Source organism: Mandrillus leucophaeus, unplaced genomic scaffold (assembly GCF_000951045.1).
Source record: "Mandrillus leucophaeus isolate KB7577 unplaced genomic scaffold, Mleu.le_1.0 Scaffold14, whole genome shotgun sequence".
Lineage (NCBI taxonomy): Eukaryota > Metazoa > Chordata > Mammalia > Primates > Cercopithecidae > Mandrillus > Mandrillus leucophaeus.
In genome coordinates, this window is record NW_012101365.1 from 7,847,576 (window position 1) to 7,868,766 (window position 21,191).

The window sequence follows — 21,191 nt, forward strand, 5'->3', positions numbered from 1 at the left end:
TATCTTAAGGCCTCAAAGAGATAAAAATGACTCCATGAAAAGTAGATAAAAAAAGACAGAAAGAACATATCCATGTGATATTGATGAAACATAGGCTCAAACCAACCTTGAGTTCTTCTGTTATTCTGGACTTCTCAAATACATGAGCTGGTAAATTCCACTACTGTTTAAGTCTCTTTGATTTGGGTTTTCTATTACTTGCAACCAAACACATTATAAATATGTTGCTGTTTAGCTGACTTCAAAGGTTGCCGATAGGAGGAAGGGTACCACATGAAGGAATATTAATATCATGAGAGATGTTACTAGAATTGTACTTAAAATTTATTCCATGGTCATTGGGTACCTACTGGCAGAGGAGAGCTACTCTTGGAGCTGTGGCTTAGAAATATAATTCTGTTGCACTGGGCTTCAACTGCTATTCTGTATCTACATATTTTTTCTCTTTCATTTTACAGGTTAATAATCACACAAAAAGAATAATTGTAAGTATCCAGGATTTCTACTAGTTGGTTAAAAAAAAAAAAGGATCTCTGAAGTGGAAAATGACATTCTCAGGGAATATTCTAATATATATATATATATATATATATATATATATATATATATATATATTTGAGAAACAGATGGTATCTCAGAGCCTCAAGTCTGTTGGCTTGTAACAGCAAGGCAATGAACTTTATGCCAACAAGTAAACTCGTCTTCCCAGGAAAATGGCAAACCCCTCAATCACGTGGCCTCCAGTGATATTGCCAGTATGAAGTGTTTAGATTCCCCAGGCGAAAATAAGAAACTTTGCCACAGCAGTAACTAGAAAGAGAAGACTGTGGTGTAGGGAGATAAGGAAAGGCAGTGAACATTTCCTGAACCTCTAGTCAGCATCATATAATATGCTACGTGCCTGTCATCCATCAGCTCAGTCTGTCCCCAAGGAGCAGGGATGCAGACTCCAGCCTTCATGGCTTCAAAGTACACCCATGTTATGGGCAAACAAAGTTTCTAAAGCTGAATTGCGAAGGTGCCAGGCAAATACTTCCACCAACAGAGCCCAGCTCAAATACTACCTCTTCCACCCAGCTTGCATAACTTTATCTGCTCTTTGGTCTGTTCCTTCTCTGAATTCTAAAAGCTTGTCTCTGGATTCTAAAAGCTTGTCCCAGCCAATTAAACTGCAACCACCTAGGAAACTGAGGATTTCTTTTCTGTTCATCTCTGTTCTTTAGGAATTATTGTTTAATCTTTTTTTTAATAGAAAGCATTTAAAGGTGGATTGAGGAGAAAAGTTAGTAAAGGTAGTTAGTTAGTAGTTAGTAAAGGCTGTTCAAAAATACTCTGGGATTCCTTATTTACACATGGTGAGATTGTACTTCTCTTCCCCCTGAAAGATAAGTGTGGTCATGTGACTTTTTTGGCTAATGAAGTTGTGAGCAGAAGCAATCTGTGTCACTTCCAAGTGGAAGGTTTAGAGCCAGTGCACAGTTTGCTACATTCCCTTCCTTACTAAAGTTACTGTGGAGGCTGGTGTCAAGATAAAGCCTCTATCCTTGAGTGAGGATGATAAGGCAGAGCTCCCTGGTGATTGTATATGTTGGCCCATAGAATGAGCAAAACCTGTGTAGTATTAAACCATCTTGATTTGTGTATGGAATGTTTGTTACTGCAGCATAAACTAGGCTGCCCTGATTGATTCAAAAGGATTTGTCAAAAATGACATAGAAGTGTCCTCAGAATTCAAGGTCACAAATGCAGCTGGGCTTCAAGAATGTACTAGAACCAAGGTCTAGAGAGCTGTCTGACCCTCTCTCTCTCTCTCTCTCTCCTGTACTCCCCTCTGTGTGTCCTCCCTCCATCTCTGCTGCCTTTCTCTGGCTCTATCTCTGTCCCTCTTTGTGAATTTCTCTGTTTTTCTTCCTGCTCCTGCAGTCCACCCAGGTGGGAAGTAGAGGGAAGATGTTTACACCAAAGCCCTTGAGAATATCTGTTACAAGTCTTTCTCTCTCTCTCTCTCTCTCTCTCTCTCTCTCTCTCTCTCTCAGGCACACACACACAAACACAATACTCGGTTTCATTTCCAAATCTCTAGAGAAGGGACTCTGATCAGCCCAACTTAAATTCAGTTGAGGTCCCCACCCTTAGTCCAATCAAATGTGGCCAAGGGATGAAAGAAAAGGAAATAGTGAGGTGGGCATTTAAGGAAGGTTATTGTAACTTGATATATAATAATAGTAACGAGCACTGAGATAAAGATTCTTCTGTGATGGTGATGGTTTCTGTCTGTTCACTCTCTTAATCTTCAGAACAACTATATATATATACTAATATCACAAGCTCCACTTTATAGATGAGAAAATGGAGACATGTAGAGATTATTTAATTTGCCCAAAGTCACAGATGATAAGCAGGAGATCAGAGATGTGCACCCGGGAAGTCTCATACAAGAGTTCTTGCACTTCACCCAAGGCCATGCTGCCTCTTATATTATCATCAGCATCTACCATAAGCACTTTGTTTTTCCCGGTCAACTCTAGGTTCCTGCAGAGTGGAAATCCATGTCTAATATCCTTCCTATTAGAGTGTTAAAAGGAAGGAACCAGCATGTACTGAGTGCCGTTCTAGATGAATCCACACTAAAGGATCGTTGTCACTTAATGGCAGGAGATGTCTTCAGAGTTAAATGACTTGCCCAAGGTTTCATGATTAGTAAACGATAGAGCCATGGCTCAGATCCAAGTCTTCTCATTCTAAACCTAGCAGTCTTTCCAGTTCTACTGCACCAGGGTTTTTGTCCTGATGTCAAGAATCATAAATAAACTCGAACAAATCTATTTCCCTGCCTCCTCACTGCCCTCAAAAGGCAGTGACACCAAGGGCTCTGAAGGCAGTGACAGAAGCTCCTTTCTTGTAGCTGCACTGATGAAGCTGAGAAGCTTCAGGGAGAGGTCAGATGGCCAAGCTGCAGCCTAGTGATGTTAATGGGATGAAGCTGGGAGGAAGTCTTCCTGGGTCATCTTCATCTAGGTAACTGCACATCTGACTTTTCTAGACCATTTTTCTAAGGATGGTGCTCCTAACATCAGACTGTGTCTTATTGGCTCAGGCCCTGTGCAAGCAAAGCCTTCAGGAGCAATGCTTGTTATTGTTGTTGAGCTCTGGTGGGGTTGAGGCAGGCAGGGGCTGACTTTACCCACACTCCTTCTCTATAGGGAATAATTATAATAAAAAGTAACAACGATAATGATAATACCATCAGCGGGTCACTTGCCACTGACCAGTCACAAGTACACTCATATGCTAATCCAATCCTTATTTAAAGAGGAGGAAAGGCTATGTGATTTGTCCAAGGTCGCATAGCAAATAGGTAAAACACCAAAATTTCAATTCACATTTATCTGATGCCTAAAGCTTTCCCCTGCATGGCGGTTTCACATCAGTGGACAGATGATCCACAGCAAACTGAGAAACGACCTTGAAATTGACCAAAGGGGCTCATCACCCCCTAGATGAAGAGGAAAGAGGAAAGAGGCAGAGTCTGGAAAATAACGAGAATGAAGAAGAAGGTGGAGACAATGATGGATAAGAAGAGAGAAATAACAGAAGGGAGAGAAACACCAGCAGAACAAAGCTTGCATTGACAATCTTATGTAATTCCAACAGGTCTGGAGAAGAAAAATGTGGAGAAGGATTACAGGCTGGGTACTTGTTCTGACCTTACCTCTCCAAAGATCAATGGATGTCCCAGCACCCTAGCTGGCAAAGTACCCCACTACTCCTCAAACCCAAATGCTTTTCCAGGAGACAGGAGAAAGGACAGATAGACAGCTTCCAAAGGCTGGGGAGCGCGTTCCCCTTGTGCTGCATCTGTACCTGGGAATCCACACTTGGTCTTTCAGTGCCCAAGGACGACCTCAAGTCTCAGAGGGCAGGGTGCAAGGAGTTGGCAATTATTGACCCTGAAGTTCTGAGACAAGCAGTGCCGGGCTCTGAGCCAAGCTGTGCTCGAGTCTGAGTTCAAACGCATGTGGATTCATTTTTTCTCTTTAATAATTCACTTTGTCTTTCTGCAGCTGAGATTAGCAATTTACAACTACCCTTGGGCATGCCTGCCAGCCCCAGGGAAGAAGAGAGGAGAATCCAAGAAGGTAAGCAGAACTCAGACAGCAGGAAACACCACTCCACCCCCTGCCTTCCAGCAGAGGGTGCCTCCCCATTGGGGCCCAAGCATTCCCTGCATCTTATCTGCTTCTTTCAGGATTTGGAGAGATACTGTAAAAAGTCTTCCACCATTTTTTATCTTAACTCCTTAAAGAACTTTTGCCCTTAAAGAACTTCTGCCCTGACCCCCTAAATTCTTTCTTGTTCTGGGGGTTTGGGCTAGAGAAATCTTCGATTAATTAGCCCAGTGACCTTGAAGAAGTTCCTTGATATCACTATACCTGAGTTTCCGTATCGAGAAAATGGGGATAGTTGATGTATGTTCCTCATAGTGTCAAAGTGAGGATCAAATAGGTTAACATATTTGTAAATTGATTAGAACATAGCTTGGCATTCAGTAAATGTGCGATGTAAGTTTCCAAGAAGGAAGTTAAAGAGTTTCTTTATCTTGTTCTCTCCCTTGAGCCTAAAGTCCTATGATGTTAGCTCCTTGCAGCCTCTGCTCAAAAAAAAAAAAACAAAGCAAAACAAAACAAAACAAAACAAAACCAGAGGGCAAGAATCTCTAGAAATAGGATGAGAAAGAAAACGAAAAAGAAAAAGGACAAATAATATTTGCTGAGTATTACTTGTATGCCAGACACATGCTTGAGGCTTAGAGGGCATTAAATACATGAGATTACTATCCCTGACAATAATATGAAAAAACAGATTCTTTTCATCATATCTGTTGTGGAGTTGAGCTCAGGGAATTTGGGAGACTTGGTTTTTGGTGCCTAGATTCAAAGTGAGACATTGACTTTACATCAGCACCATAGAAAGTATGAGATTGTTACAGGCCAAGGCCATCTGGAGAGCAGGCTAATGTGAATAACTCACAGGATCAAGACGGAAGAGCAGGCACCTCATTCAGGGATGGATTTTCTTTATTTTCATCATCAGATGATGTGGGCAGGTAGGGCATCAAACCTCCTCAAGGTCCAAAAAGGGAACAAAGGCTTAGAGAAGTCAGGTGGCTTGACCAAAGTCATAAAGTAGACATGGGTTAGATGACCCACTGAAGTGCCCCCACAGGACACTGCGGGTCTCATGGCCCACTATCACCTAGGGCTTCCCTCGGACATCACGTCATCAGGGAACCCTTCACAGACCATCCTGGCAGAAACAACATCCTCCACTGCACCCTCTCCACTTACTGTGCCCATCTTCATTTGGAGTGCTCATTATTACCACTTACCACTGCATCATGTACTTATCTATTATCTGCCCATCATCAACAGCTAAGCTTCGTGGGGCAGGGCAGTTTGTTCACTATAATATTCCCAGGACTTAAAACAGTGGTTGGCATAGGATCAGCACTCAATATTGTTAAATGAATGAGCATATCATTTTTTTTTTTTTGAGACAGAGTCTCACTCTGTTGCCCAGGCTGGAGTGCAATGGTGGAGATCTCGGCTCACTGCAACCTCCACCTCCTGGGTTCAAGCAATTCTCTGCCTCAGCCTCCCGAGTAGCTGGGATTACAGGCACCCACTACCACGCCTGGTTAATTTTTGTATTTTTAGTAGAGACAGGGTTTCACTATCTCGGCCAGGTTGGTCTTGAACTCCTGCTCTCATGATCCACCCACCTCAGCCTCCCAAAGTGCTGGGATTACAGGCATGAGCCACCGCACCCAGCTGAGCATATTATCTTTTAATTGCCTTGATTTTCACATTTTCCACTATCTAAAACCTCTATAAGATCAGGAATTGAATTTTAAGTGTCTACTACAGAACTTGGCACATAGATGCTTCATAAGTGTTTTAAAATGAATGAATAAGGTAGATTAAAGCATTTAAGTCTTATCTCAGCCTTTGTTTCTCTTTTTTAGGTCCTAGAAAGTTCACCACAGAGGATGAGTTTGGAGGCAGTTGCACGTAAATGTGGCTTAGCTGACGGGAAAGGAAGGGGATATGTGTCCTGGGACAGGTATTTGGGAAATGTAGAGTCCATCTGTTAAGGTGTGCTCAACCCCCAACCATTGTCCACACTTCAGTGATTTAGTCAGTAGAGACCCCAAATTCATGTTCAGTGACTTTGATATCTTGGAGTTGAAAGACTGTTCTCTCATTTTTTCAATAAAACTTTATGACTTAATCAAGATTCTAAGAGTTTGTTTTTTTAATACACAAAGGGTCTGTGACTTCAGAGGGTGTGAAAACTCTTCCTCATCTGTTGATAGCACATTTTTCTCCATCCAAGGGAGGAAAAATAAGCCCAGCCAGGTAAGCACCCGGGATAACAGATGTGTTCTTCTAAGATTATGCCCAAGGGACAGAAAATAAAGATTTTGCTGGATACAGACGTCCTAAAAGCAGCAGGTTTATCCTGTAACCTTGCCAAGGCAATGTCTGCCATTCTCAATGCTAAGCCACAGTAAGAGAAAAAAGAATACGCAAGGAGTAAATCAACTTGAAGCTCCAAGTCAAACAAGAACAAAAATAGAAAGGTCTCCAGGTCAAAGTTAATCGTTCAATTGGGGTTGTGTCTCTCATTCCTCACTGTTGTAGAATTTTAGCAGAGCTAGTTTTGTCTTGCAGGCTGAGACACACTGGAAGGAATAAGAGAGGCCTGTGTTGGAATCAAGGCTCTGCCATTTATTGCATGAATACAGATAAGTCAGTTAGCTTCTCTGATTTGAGGAATATTTGGAAGGCAGACATAACCCCAAAATATGTATCCATTCTGCAAATGATGTTTGCTATCATATAATTAGCAGTAAGTCTCCCCTGCTATTAAGGATTCCCACTATATGCAGTCCTGGCTAATTCAGAATAACTAGGAGACCAAACACCAGCAACATGCCAAGGATATTGAGCTAATGAGTGGCAGAGCCTGGACTCAAGCTCATACCTGCTTAGCTCCGAAGCCTGTGCTCTTATCATTATCCCTTCTTATCTTCCAAAAGGTGACCAAGAAAGCTGGTACCCACAGGCTGGGCTCAAATTAAATCAAGTTTAATACCTAATGCTAATTAAGACAACAGTATGGAGCAGAGAAAATAGCACTGATGTGCTATTTAAATATCAGGCTTGGACACTTACAAGGTTTGTATGACCCTAAAAAAGTCTGTTTATTTTACTTTACTGAGCTTCAGTTTTCCTCATATGAAAACTAGGAATAATGCCTATGTCACTCAAGGTAGGCTAAATTGTGATGCAGCAACAAATAACACCAGAATGCCAGTGATTTAAAACAATGAAGATTTTCTTTGTTTTGTTTTTTGCTGATGCTATGTGCACCTCTCAGGTCATCTGTCATCTGGTGCTTCTTCTCTACACTAGCCTCACTCCAGAACCTATGCCAATGGAGCAGCCATTGATTGAAACGCTTCTGGGCCACCCTTGTGGAGGAAACAGAGAAACTGAGAAAATGAGATGGCCTCATGCCTGCACTTAAATGCTCAGCTTAAAGTTGACAATTATTTCACAACTTCTTAGAAAGAACGGTTACATAGTATCCCCAACCACTGTAGGCCAGAAATCATGCTCCTACTATTCTCTTAGAAGAATGAAGAGTTGAACCATTTGGTGAATGGCATATTTAATGGCTATCCAGTTGCTCACCTGGGCTACTTCAAAGGGCTGCCAGTAAGATTAAGTAAAAAAAAAAAAAAAAAAAAAATAGGCCAGGCGCGGTGGCTCAAGCCTGTAATCCCAGCACTTTGGGAGGCCGAGACGGGCGGATCACGAGGTCAGGAGATCGAGACCATCCTGGTTAACACGGTGAAACCCCGTCTCTACTAAAAAGTACAAAAAACTAGCCGGGTGAGGTGGCGGGCGTCTGTAGTCCCAGCTACTCGGGAGGCTGAGGCAGGAGAATGGCTTAAACCCGGGAGGCGAAGCTTGCAGTGAGCTGAGATCCAGCCACTGCACTCCAGCCCAGGCAACAGAGCGAGACCCTGTTTCAAAAAAAAAAAAAAAAAAAAAAAAAAAATGTAGGAAGATATAGTATAGTAATCTTACATTTTTGTGCCTTAGAGAGTAGTAAATGAATAACTCCCCATCTCTTTTTCCTCCCCTCTTGAATGTACTTTCTTCTGAGAAATTTGATTGGAGGGGACCTGTAGTGTTTCTGCTGAGGTCAGATACTTGCATTTCCTAGCTAATACTATCACAAGACATTGAAATGGTAAAGCCAACTCTGAGCCCATGAAAAAAGTGTTTAATATGTGAAAAAGATTATAGAATTCTGGGATTTTAGATCTACAAGAGATCTTGGCAGTCCTCAGTCCATGTGCTTATTTTTTCAGAGAAAGGAAGAGAAGCCCAGAAAAGGGCCATGACTTGCCCACAGCCAGACAGCAAGAAGGTGGCAGGGCTGCAACCAAAGTCCAGGCCTCCTGACTCCCAGTAACATGAAACTATAGATTCCTTTATTATGATTTTGCATTCTGATGTGGAACATTTATAGTGAACCCAGAGTGGCTCATCTGCTTTTCCTTTAAGTTCTTTGAGTCAGTGATCTCACTGAAAACAAAAGATCATCCATACCTAGTCTTTAACGAGTCTGCAAAGGCCTAATTCAATAAGCATTAAATGACTTATTACAGAGTGTTGGAGAAAGATTCTAGGAAAGCCAAAACTTAAGGAAAGAAAAGGCAAAAGTAAACAAAACTTTTGTCCTCAAAGAGCTTCCTGTCTAGTGAAGGAGAAGACATGAGTAGAAATTGTAGCATAAAGGTAGCTAAGTGAGAGGGACTCCAAGGGTGCAATGGGAGCCAATGTGAGGATAGGGGTAGAAGAAAAAAGGTGGTGGAGAGCAGCATCACAGGAATATTTCTGGAGGAAGTTTCCCCTTGGAGGACGATAGGGTGGAGTGGGGAGATAATCAAAGGAAGAAGAGGAGAAAGGCATTTTAGGCAGGAGAAGGTAAATAACTGGAGACAGAAAACAGTGCATCTCATGCAGACGGTTGCTATAGCCGGCATCTGTGCAGAGGGGACAGGACACAGCAGAGAGGTGGCGGGGAGGGTGGCTACCAGGAGTTCGGACATCCATCGTCTGAAAGCTGGGAGGAGTGGGATTATTGCTATTGTTGTGGCAAGTCTGTAGACTGTGGGGAGACCGACTTTCAAGGGGTTTGAAATTTACTCTTCTCTGGCAAAATCCAGTCAAGTGGCTTGGAGGAGAAAATGAATCCACTTCAAGAAAGCTCTAACTTGTGATTTTTGATAAGCGGTATTCTTGAATGTCAATAAAATAGCATAAAACCCTGCCTCTTTCTCCTCAGCTCTGAGTGAAGGCGCAAACATTTCTTTACATCTTTTCCCTTCCAGGCTGGGTGTGAGAGGTATTTATGGTGAAGAAATAAAGGCACTACGGCTGATCCTTTCTTATTTTTTCATTTCTTCCACCCTCCCCACAACCCCAATTATGGAAAAAGCAAGCTCACCCTAAGGGACAAACAACAGATTTCATTTACTCAATATGAGACCCTGAGGACAGAAGCAAATTTTTTTCCTTGGGAGTCCCCCATTACCATGTGCTCCTGCATACCACAGCATTTCAGTCTCTCTACTTACTCTTCTTCTCCAAGGCACTCTAGTAGTATGAAGGCCAAAGCTGGTTTCATCATCTATGCCTCACAATGCCCAGTATGCAGGGGAGCTTAGTAAGTGCTGAATAATGGAAAGGACAAAGGACGGATGAATGAGTGAATGCTGCAAACCCAGGACAGAGTCTGTTTAACTATATATGAATTTAGTTGTGTGAACATTCTTACAGTGAGATGAACCTATGATAACATTTAATTGTGCATTTAACAAATCATACATTCAACAATATGGGGTTGCTTATTCTGTACTAGGCACCGCTCTAGGCATCAGTGAATAAAATAGACAAAGTCCCTGATTATGACATTTATGCTCTAGAGAGGAAGCCAAACAATAAGCAAACAGACACACAAGTACAAAATACAATGATAGGTAGGAAAATTACGCTGATGAAAACATTAAGCAACATCAAGAGATTAGAAAGCAGTCAATGGTGTCTGGAGAAACTCTATTTGAGGAGGTGGCATTTGAGCAGAGACCAGCATGAAGTCAGGAAGCAAGCCATGAAAAAATGTTTAAGAAGAACATTCTAGGGAGAGTGAACAGCAAGTGAAAGCCATGGAGAAGGTTACTTGCTTGCTGCGTTGTTACAACAGCAAAATGTTCACTGTGCCAGAGAAGGGAAGCAGAGAAGAAAACGAGGTCAGAGATATCCAGGGACCAGGAGTGGCACTTTCAAACTGTCTCTTTAAAGAATGTATACATGTAAAGCCTTACATAGTTTTTTAAAATCTTGAGCTTTTTAAACCTTGATTTCCTCATCATTAAAATGAGAATAATTGCTTGTCCCTCATAGCATTGCTGTGAGGATCAAATGAGATGCTTCTGATATAAGGAAAACATCAGTAAATGGCAGTATTATTATTGTTGTTACCGTCTGTTTGCTTTAGCATTTGGGTTGAGAGGCTTAAATGATACTCGGGGTGTCCTTCCTCTGCCTTTCTCTTCTGCTAGGCCTGTGGGTGTAACGGGGCACCGTCATCTCCTTTCTGTGGCTCTGTCTTCCTTTTGCTACAGGGAGGAAAGGGGACTTCCCTAGGATTGTTCAGAAATAATCCCGTTTTCAAAGTTCTGATGAGTCATGTCCATGTACAAAGAAATGCTGCACATTACTCTGCAGCAGGAGCTGTGTAGTCCCAATCTCTAAGCAGAAGCTGGGAACTGGAACCATTCTCTCACTGAGTATGTGTGGTGGTAAGGGACAGTGGAAAACCCCAGGCTTGGGTTGCCAGAGACCTGAGACAAAGACTGAGGTTCACCAGTGACTGGTCAGCAGATCCCTGGGTCAGTCTCTCCTGTCTCTCTGAGCCTCAGTTTCTCCCTCTATAAGATGGAGAAATACCTATTTCAGAGGGGGAAAATTATCTATGTAAAATATATATATAATTATAATTTTATATATATATATACACACACACACACAAATTGGATAAACATGTGCTTGTTACAAGAAATGTGGAAGAAGTGATAATGGTTACTTCTGGAGAAACATGTTTGGAAAATCACATACATTTAAAGGCTAGCATCACACAAACGGGTTAATAGCATAGGTGCATTTTGTTACATGACTGTGAAATTGCTTTTGAAAGCAGATGGGTAGGATACCTTTGGGATTTTATGTTAGGCATTTAATGAGGGCCAGTGAAATGAAAGAATGGTTATTTTATCAGGAGTAAAAAATGAATCCTTTTTTTATAGGTGATGTTGGCTTGTGACATTGTCTCTTACTCAGGAGTGGTGGGACCTAATGCAGACAGGACAGATGGAGCAATTGGATCTATACCCAATGTCCTTGCGGGATCTTGTCCTAGGATCCTTTAGTTTAGAAGCTCCTTATAAAGTAAGGCAAATACTCTGACGCTGCTGTCCTTAGTATAGGTGAGCAAACCAGTGGCTCCAGATAATCTTGATATTTTTATTTCTCTTAATTCAAAACGTTATGTATAACCTTATTTATTTATTTATTTATTTATTTATTTATTTATTTATTTGAGATGAGGTCTCCCTCTGTCACTCAGGCTGGTGTGCAGTGGCATGATCATAGCTCATTGCAGCCTCAACCTTCTGGGCTCAAGCAATCATCCCGACTCAGCCTCCTGAGTAGCTGGGACCATAAGTGTGTACCACCATGCCTGGCCAATTTCAAAAATTTTTGCGTAGAGACATAGCCTCACTATGTTGAACAGGCTGGTCTTCAACTCCTGGACTCAGGCAATACCCCCACCTCAGCCTCCCAAAGTGTTAGGGTTACAGGTATGAGCCACTGCTCCTAACCACCTTATTTTTTAAATACAACCAGTCTCTTTCAAAAAAAAAAAAAGTATTAAAACCTCTCAGTGAAATGAAATAATTTCCCCCTACAGGCTCCAACCCTCACCCACTTTTCCTATTGAGGTATTGTTATATATTTCCAATAAGGTATTTCAATGTAGTGTATTTAATTAGACAGTTTCCAAGTCCGCCCTGCATGGGGTAGAATCATCACTCTCATTATGTTCCACTTCAAACAGGGGGTCTGGGAAAGGAATTCATTAGCAGAGCCTGAATGCTGTGGGCTGATCTCTCTTGATAACACCACCACCCAGAATCAAATTCCCAGCTCAACACCTAACACATTTAAAGGCAGTTTGTCATGATATACACACATTGTTGTTTAAAGAATATTTCTTGGTTTGAAGTCTCCTGCCTGTAGACGTAGCTGGAGTGATTTAAAGCATCCTACTGAGATTTTCCCAGCTCATATCCTGACTCCTGTCTATTACTGAGTGTGCTGTCCCAGTATTAGTGTAAGGTCCTGGGGAGATGGACATCATGCAGTCACTTGATTTGATGTTTGGAAGTCTTTGATGGTACCTCATTAACCACAGCACAAGGTTTTCAGCTTTTAAGGTTCTAACCCACCTCTCCAGTCCTCCCTCTGGCCATCATGCCCCATCTCTACCCTACTGTCTCAGCCATCCTATACTACCATGTTTTCCCACACCAGGGAATCACTCACTACTCCTGAACATGGCAGGCATGAATTCTCATGCCTCTGTACTTCTGCCCCTGCTGTTCCTTCTGCTTGGAATTTCTTCCCTTTTGTTCTCTGGTCAGCAAACCCATATTCACTCTTCAAAGCCCAATAAGATGTCCTCTCCTTTCAAAACTACTTGCTCTTCTTCTCCTTCCTCCTGATGTTCCAACAACACATGGCATTAGCTCTCCCATAGCACTTTCCAGCAGATACCTCCATCATATGCTGTGAGGTCCTTATGGAATAACTGCAAGCTAGAGTGCAAAGAGCATGAGCTGTGGAATCTGACAATTATTGGTTCAAATTCTGGCTCACTCACTCCCCAGCCACGTGGTATTAGGTAAAATGTGTAAGTTTCCTCAGTCTACATTTCCTCTAATATATAATGAAAACAATTGCCTAGAGACAATAATAACCCCTGTATAGCATGTCTAGAGTGAGAACTAAAAGTTATAGCATATGTAAGGTGCTTAGGAGAGAGCAGGTATCAGTAGATAGCAGTTATTATTGCATCCCGAGCTCTATAATGAGAATTCAATAACTATGCTCTGAGGTTTATTCCTCTCTAGGTGTGCCCTCTGAAAGGCAATTAACTTTTAAAGGAGAAGCATTTTAAGAAGAAAAACTTACCATGAATCCATCAGAAGCTAAAAATAAAGGATTATTGCCATTTTATTAATGCCTCCATATTAATTCTCATTATATGCCTACTAGGTCAGTCAGCCAAACATGGGCCTTTTAAATAAGGCTCCAAAGGTGGGAAGGCCTAGTATTGGAGGAGCTTGACCTGATACAGGGACTCACTGAGTGCCACTCACATCTGCTGAATCAATCAGCAGTGAATTATGCATGACCCCAAACCCCCATCCCATAGAAAACTGGAACTGAGTGGGAGGAGCTTGAGGACCAGTGGATCTGAGAGTAGTATTTCTATCCATGGCAGAATAGGAAATTTGCTCTCTTAGGAAGCAGAACAGCATTTACCTGAAAATAAAAAGTTAGATGGGAAAAGAATGAAATATCAAGCAAAGAAAAAGAGAAATTTGTGCAAAATTGTGAAGGCCTACATAATGACATCTACAGACATTTAGGGTCTTCCCAAGCTCTTTGATATTTGGTTTATTCATTCCTTTCCACATTCATCATTCATTCAAGTCTTTATTGAACATATTCCACATGAGGGGATAGAACATAAATATGAATTAAGTTTAGTTCCTGACTTCCTGGTGTTCACACTCTGCTGGGGAAGGCAACATACGGCTATTTTTACTGTTTGTTTTGTTTCTATCAACCATTTCCTCTATGGTTCTCCCAGCATGTGTAGTAAAGTTCTTTCCATAAATGTCAGCCTGGCACTACTATGCTAAGGAGATCCAGAGAGAAGGCTGGGTTCTGCCTATACTTAAACCAGAGTTTAAAATAGGGAACATAACAGAAGTCAAAATTGAGGATTCCAGTTTCTCCCCAAGTGGAGGTTCTTAGTTTAGAGCTCTTCTCTCACCTCCGAAGGTTAGGGTATTGCTTGAACAAGAGCTTTGCCTTAAGACTTTTATAGAGTATATTTTGAAAGACATTGAAAAAATGAAACATGGGTTAGAGACATTTTACTGAAAGGAATCTCAAGTGGTAGAGGAAGATCCACATTTACTTGGCATCTGCTATGTGTTAGGTGTTGTGACAATTTGCCCATCCATTTAAAATTTATCTTCTAATGAACTCTAATATATGAAATCTTTTGGGAGCACTACTCATATATTCTTTAATTTTTGGGAAATAGCCACCAGGAAGAAATGTTTAGCACATGCTTGACCCCATCTTGGTTTGGAAAATAGGAAAGCCAGGAACTCATTCAGAAAAAATAAGTATGATTCTAGAATTATACTAGGAATGAAGGGAAATCATGTTAACTAACTTTCTCAGTGGGAAGGCAGTAGGATGTTTACCTATCTGTATATTCACTCTATTCAATCAACAAATGTTTCCTGCATACCATCCAAGCACATTGCCAGGCATTAGGAAAGGGTGTCAAATAAGACACAATCTCGTCCTCAAGGAGCTTGGAGCCTGGTGGAGGTGACAGTCAGACATCAAGGCTACACCACCATGTGATAACACCATGAAAAAAGTCAGGGAAAGAAGCCACAGCAGCACATGGGAGGGGCTGCTGATGAGATCAGGGAGGACTTCCCTGTGAAGGAACACGGGGCAAGAGAGGAAAGGCAGCACAGTGGGGAAGACGTTTGGACAGACAGAAAAGGCATTGTGATACCTCGGCATTCTAGTGTTTTATAAGCCACAACTCAGCAAAACGGGGCATGGGCCCTCTGCCTCACTACTTAGCACCAATGCCATTTTTGACTTGAACATAACTCATGGATTTGTGAAAATCCACCCCATCTTTCCCACCATATCTAAGGCAAAACACTGTCTCAAAGTTTAATAGAGAATCCAGAGTTCCAGTCTTGGCTTTGCCTCTCTCTCACTGTGTAATTTTGGGGGGAAGATGTTAATTTCTCTGAGTCTTAGCATCTTCTTCTGCTACATAGAGCTATCACAGCTGCCTTGCAGCATTGTTGCAAGGGTTAAATGAGATAATGTGCATGCAGCGCCTAGAACTGTATCTGCTATGCGTTCATGAGTACGTGGCATTTTCCCGCCACTGTTGTTATTATTACTACTACTATTATAATCTTGAACAAAGATTAAGGTTTTATGTTAATGTCTTTGATTGCAACTGTGTCTGGAAGGAGAGATATATTAGAAGAAGGATTGCCCCTCAATAAAAAGGTTTTCAATGTTCTCTATTAGAAATCATGAGAAATCTGACCTTGTAAAAAATAAAATGATCTGAATTCTTTACATCCTGGCTTGGTTCCTAAAGGCAGCTAAAGTGAAATTAGAGACAAAGAGAAACATTGCAGGGAAAGGCGGCAGCCTTAATTTCCGAGGTGAATGAGACGGATAGCTCCGGTGCCCAGCGGTAAACCTCTTAGTATTTATGAAACTGAAATTACACCATTCCAATAAAAGGGAAAGTTAAAGAAGGGCGCACTCTACATAATGGCCTCTTGTTAGGCCTTTCTGATTACCTGGGCACTGTTTTCGTGAAAACCGCCAGCACCCAGTGTTTCAGGGCCACCGTCCGCTGGGGGCAGACAAGAACCGTTTATTTAGCCAAATGAAAATTTGCACTTAAATAAAAAATACTAGTGGCGTTTGGGCTGGAGAAACAATTACCTAGACTCAACATCGCAGCTGCAAATTGCATCGGCAGTAAAAGCAAGTCGGGGGCACAGATTACACTGCTGCTGCCTGACATCAAAGGCAGCTAGCCTTGTTTCTTCATCTGCAGTTTGAACAATATTTCTCTTTGATCTGGGACACCAAGAACCAGTGTGGGAGAGCCAGGGGAGGAGAGGAGGTGCTTGTATTGATGTGTAACAACATACAGACCACTGAGTTTGCGTGGTTGAAATGCCAAGTAGGGTCAGGAAAACTCCATTTAAACAAACAGCTGAAAACTGGGAAAAGAATTAAGACAGCATGGTTTCATTTAATCACTCTATCAACAAGTCTTTGGAGAGGCAGTGGCACGCCCTTGCTGTGCTGGTCATTGGAGGGAAAAGGGAGGAGTGTGGGTGAGAAGGTCTGTGTGTGATAGTCAGAGTCTTGGCCGCAAGACCACTTTTGGTACTACTATTTAAACTTTTTGCGTCTTATTTTTCACCTCCAGGCCTATCAGGCCTATTCCCTTTTGCTTACTGATTGGCTCCCATCTGCTGGGGTTTATTTAGTCTTTGAGATTTCGGTCCTAACTTTTCCCTATCTCCTTTTCTCTTGCCGTTAATCACAACTCTGTGACTTTCTTGGGGTGGACATCCAGTCCTACCTTCATCTGTTAGGCCTCATTTCCTAAATCTGAACCCTCAGACTATACTTCCATTAGGCCACCCACTACTCATTTAGGGAGGGACAATTCAGACAAGTGCAAAGTCCCTGGCTGGGCACACCAACCAATCAGACATAGCCCAGAACAGAGTCAGATGGGCAGGCAGACTAACAAGGAAGCAATTTCTCTGTCAGAGCAAGCACAGGGAAAGGATAATTTGGTACATGTCAAGGAAGCCTTCCTGGCAGAGGTGACACTTGAGCTATATTCTGAAGGATGAGTATGAGTTCTCTAGGAAAGAGACTTATATAGTTTAGTTGAATAAGTTGGTTCAGTGTTACACACATTAATTAACACCCTGCTTCTCCCAAAAGTGCTCCTCCTCCACATCTCACACTCTGTTACACCCGCTCCACAGCCATAGTCCTCAGTACGTCCTGTTTGCATTAGCAATTTCCAAACTGTTTCCAACAGAGATCTACAGACTCCTTATCCCCATCCCACTCCCCCGCAGGAGTTTCTAAATTAGGAGTGGGAGAGGAGGTTGTTGTGAGCTCCACTTTCCTTCCTCTTCCAATAAAGCACTCTGTTTTGTTAGTTTTATTTTTTAACATTTTGGATACACTTTCTTTACAACAAAAGATTCAGAGCCTATAAAATGTTTGTTAATTACAGGTTTAGATCTTAGCAGGACTTAGCAGAGCCTTTGCTCCTCTGTCTAACCCATGGCACAGCCCTCCCAGCTGAAACCTAGTGCAGTACTCAGCACATCACCAGCCAGAGCTCCCCACGTGTCCCATTAAATAATTAATAACATGTTTAACTTATTCACTGATTGCATTTTGTCTTTACAATGATAACCCTGTGAACTAGGCAGTATTAGCCTCATTTTGTTGATTAAGAAACTGAAGCTCAGAAAAGTTAAGCAACATCCACAAGATCACAGAGATGGCAAATAACAGACCTGAGATCCATCAATGTGACATCATTACCAGGCATTACATGCCAACCCTCCCTTCCAGCCTCAGCTCCCCATAATCCTTCTCTCACATCCTGCACACCAGCTGCATTTTAGCTACTTCCAAATATGTCTGTTCTTACTCACACCATTCTACTAAAACCAATATCTCTGTCTGGGATTTTCACCTTAGTAACTAGCACAATTTTCTACCTATTGACCTGAGCTCAAAACTAATGACTTCTCTTACAGTCATCCCTCTCCTCACCACTCACAAGCAGTCAAGCCATCAAATCCTATGAACTCTTGATTTTTTTTTTTCCTTATCAGTTAGGATGCTTTGGGCTGCAAGTTATTTTAAAAACAACAACAACAACAAAAACTAAAGTAGCTTAAGTAGCTTTAAGTAGTTTATTGTCTCACATCTCAAGTTTCCAAGATTGAGTAATTAAAAATTCAATGCCACTTTCTGCCGGGAGTGGTGGCTCATGCCTGTAATCCCAGCACCGTGGGAGGCCGAGGGTGGGTGGATCACGAGGTCAGGAGTTCAAGACCAGCCTGGCCAAGATGATGAAATGCCATCTCTACTAAAAATAGAAAAAAGTAGCCGGGCATGGTGGTGGGTGCCTGTAATCCCAGCTACTTGGGAGACTGAGGCAGAGAATTGCTTGAACCCGGGAGGCGGGGGTTGCAGTGAGTAGAGATTGCACCACTGGGTGACAGAGCAAGACTCCGTCTCAAAAAATAAAAAAAACAAAATTTAATGTCACTTTCCAGGTAAGTTCTTTCCATGCCCAAGGGCTTTGCTTCTCCTCTTCAGCTAATCCCCTCATAAATCCGAGATGACCACCACATTCCTGGGCTGGTTTCTTCCCTCAAGGTCAACTGGAGGCTAAAAAGGTGAGTTTCTCCTTGCCCATCTCTTTTTAAGAGTCAGAAAACACCTTCCCTAAAGTTCACCCCCTACTCCCCATCAGACTTTCAGGTCCTTTCATGGGCCAGCATTGTATCACATGGCTTTCTTAATCAAAACACTGGCAAAGGAAAGAGAGTGGCCATAACTAAAATAAACAAATCTCTCCATGATCTGGGGAGGGCCCCTTGCTTGAATATATGTCTAAGTACAGAGTAGGCACTCAAATAAAATCAGGTCTCTGTCAGCAAAAAAAGGCAGGGAGGGTGATGGTTTGGATAGTGGCCAACAGTGTCTGCTACCATCTCTCATGGCCATCCACACTGCCATTCCTCAGTCAAGTCAACTGTTACCCTCACCTAGATGAAGTTTCTAACTGCACTCTATTCCCAATTTGGTTTCTTCTAACAATCACTCTGTAGCCAGAGTAATGTTTACATAATACAAATACAATTATATATTGTCTCTATATAAATATTTTAATGACTCTCTATTGGAATAAAGCCCAAACACTTTTAGAGTGCCACACAAACTTCCCCTAGCCCTGAGCTTTAGCTGCCTCCCATTTTATGCTATCCCATCTTGCTGGGAGCGCCAGACTACCCTTTTTCAACTGATGAACTATACTCGTTACTCAAAACCCCACTCAGCAATATCTGTTCAATCTGCTGTACCAGTGGAGGCCCAGAACACTGAATCTGAGAGCTGGCAATGGGGGTATAGTGAATTTGATCCAGAGGCAGCTGAGTATGCAATCAGGAAAGCTGATAGACAGTGACTCAGGGCAGAAGGTAATTCAGGAACCTGACAGTTTAAAGCAGGGGTCCCTAATCCCAGGGCCACGGATTAGTATTGGTCTGTGGTCTGTTAGGAACTGGGCCACACAACCAGGAGGTAAGCAGAGGACAAGTGAGCCTTACTGCCCGATCTGTGCCTTCTGTCAGATCTGTGGTGTTAGATTCTCATAGGCTCATGAACCCTATTGTGAACTGCGCATGTGAGGGATCTAGTTGGCATGCTCCTTATGAGAATCTAATGCCTGATGGTTTGAGGTGGAACAGTTGCATCCTGACACCATCCCTGCCCACCCTGCCTGGTCCATGAAAAAATTGTCTTCCATTAAACTGGTCCCTGGTGCCAAAAAGTTTGGGGACCACCACTGTAAAAGGTGCAACCAAGGGTTCAAACGGAAAGAAAAAAAAGAAAACTAGAGACAAAGTCTAAGAACAGGAACCTAAGGACACTAATATGGGGCATGAAAACAGTTTTGAAATACTGCTTGAGACTGGAAACGGGAGCCTAGGATGGGCTCCTGGCACAGGGAGAAGACTACAGAGCACTGGGGAGCCCTCCCCTGGCCTGCTTGCTCTTTGCTTCATTGCTTGCCCTTTGCTTGCTCTGCTCTGTACTGCAGAAGCCTGATCCCTGCAGGCTATGTGTTCCAAGCTCGTGCATTATTAGCTGGTTTCTAGCTAGTGGGGAAACACCAGTGAAAGATGGTCCTGATCGGCAGAATCTCATTACTCCCCGGTCTCTACCTTGGACAGCACCAGCAGCAGCTCTGTGTCCCATGACTAGGCCCTCTACTGGATAGGCCCACTGGGGTGCAGCTCCCCAAGGTCACTCTGGCTGCTGGGCTCCAGTGACACCATCTCAACACTTTGTCCCTCCACCTAAGGGTGGCAGCACCTTCCTGCTGTCATTAATCCCTGGGTGCCTCACAATCTCCTGATGGCTTTGTAGCTTTGCAGCTCTGTCATCACTGTGTAACCAACTCTCCAAATTAAATTTCCTTTGTTCTACATTCTTTGAATGGTTTCTGTTTTCCTGATTGGACCCTGATACAGGTAGGCACTGAGCCAAGTTTGTAAGATTTCTCTGTGAAATCCTTCCTTACTCCCTTGTTTGCTTTGCTTTTAGGAAGCAGAACAACATGAAGATGAAGAGAAAATGGTTTGCACTTGCTCACCGGGTTTCAAACTCCAGCTCTGCCATTCATTTACTGACAGCCTTGGTCAAAATCACCCAGCCCCTTTAAGTTCTGGTTTCTTCAAGTTAAGTTAAAAGTAGTGCCCTCTTCTTAACCACTGTTAAGACTGAATAAGGTACTGTAAATAAAACATTTAGGCCAGCCTCTGGCACAAAGTAAATGTTCAAGAAGTGGCCCTTTACCCAACTCTCTATCATAGCACCTTTTCAGTGTATCTCAGTGAGAGATTCATTTAAGTCTTTGGCATCTGCTAGAGCAGTGCTTATTAAACTTTAAGGTGCATCTAAAGGACCCTATGGTGGCATTAAAATGCAGACTCGGATTCAGTCAGTCTGGGGTGTAGGCCTGAGATGTTGCATTTCTATTACTCCTCTCAGCTGATGCTGACACTGTGGTCCAAAGGCCACACTTAAAGCTGCAAGTCCGTAAACTAAGGTTGGCAAACTTTTTCTGTAAAAGGTCTTAGAGAAGCATTTTAGGTTTGGGGGACCTTAGAGTCTTTATTGCAACCACTCAACTCTGCCAATGACACTTGATTTGGAAAAACAGACACTGGGTGGAATTTGGGCCCAGGGGTAGAGTTTGCTGACCCCTGCTCTAGACTGTAAGTTGTCTCAGGACATGGCCTGTTTTATTAACCTCCTTATTCTCATCCCCCAGCACAGAGCCTGGCTCAT

The 21,191-nt window shown here is 42.5% G+C and overlaps 2 protein-coding genes across 3 annotated transcripts in view; both read right to left on the bottom strand.

Moving 5' to 3' along the window:
- DAB1 (Dab, reelin signal transducer, homolog 1 (Drosophila)) overlaps positions 1-21,191 on the bottom strand; it is a 1,330,586-nt gene that overhangs the window by 1,132,752 nt on the left and 176,643 nt on the right. The window lies entirely within an intron of this gene.
- Positions 1-21,191, bottom strand: part of LOC105534955 (heterogeneous nuclear ribonucleoprotein A1-like) — a 46,564-nt gene that overhangs the window by 23,746 nt on the left and 1,627 nt on the right. Inside the window, exon 3 of the mRNA XM_011973889.1 lies at positions 16,002-16,139. Within this exon, the coding sequence (XP_011829279.1) occupies positions 16,002-16,139 (138 nt within the window). The remainder of the gene's footprint in view (positions 1-16,001; positions 16,140-21,191) is intronic.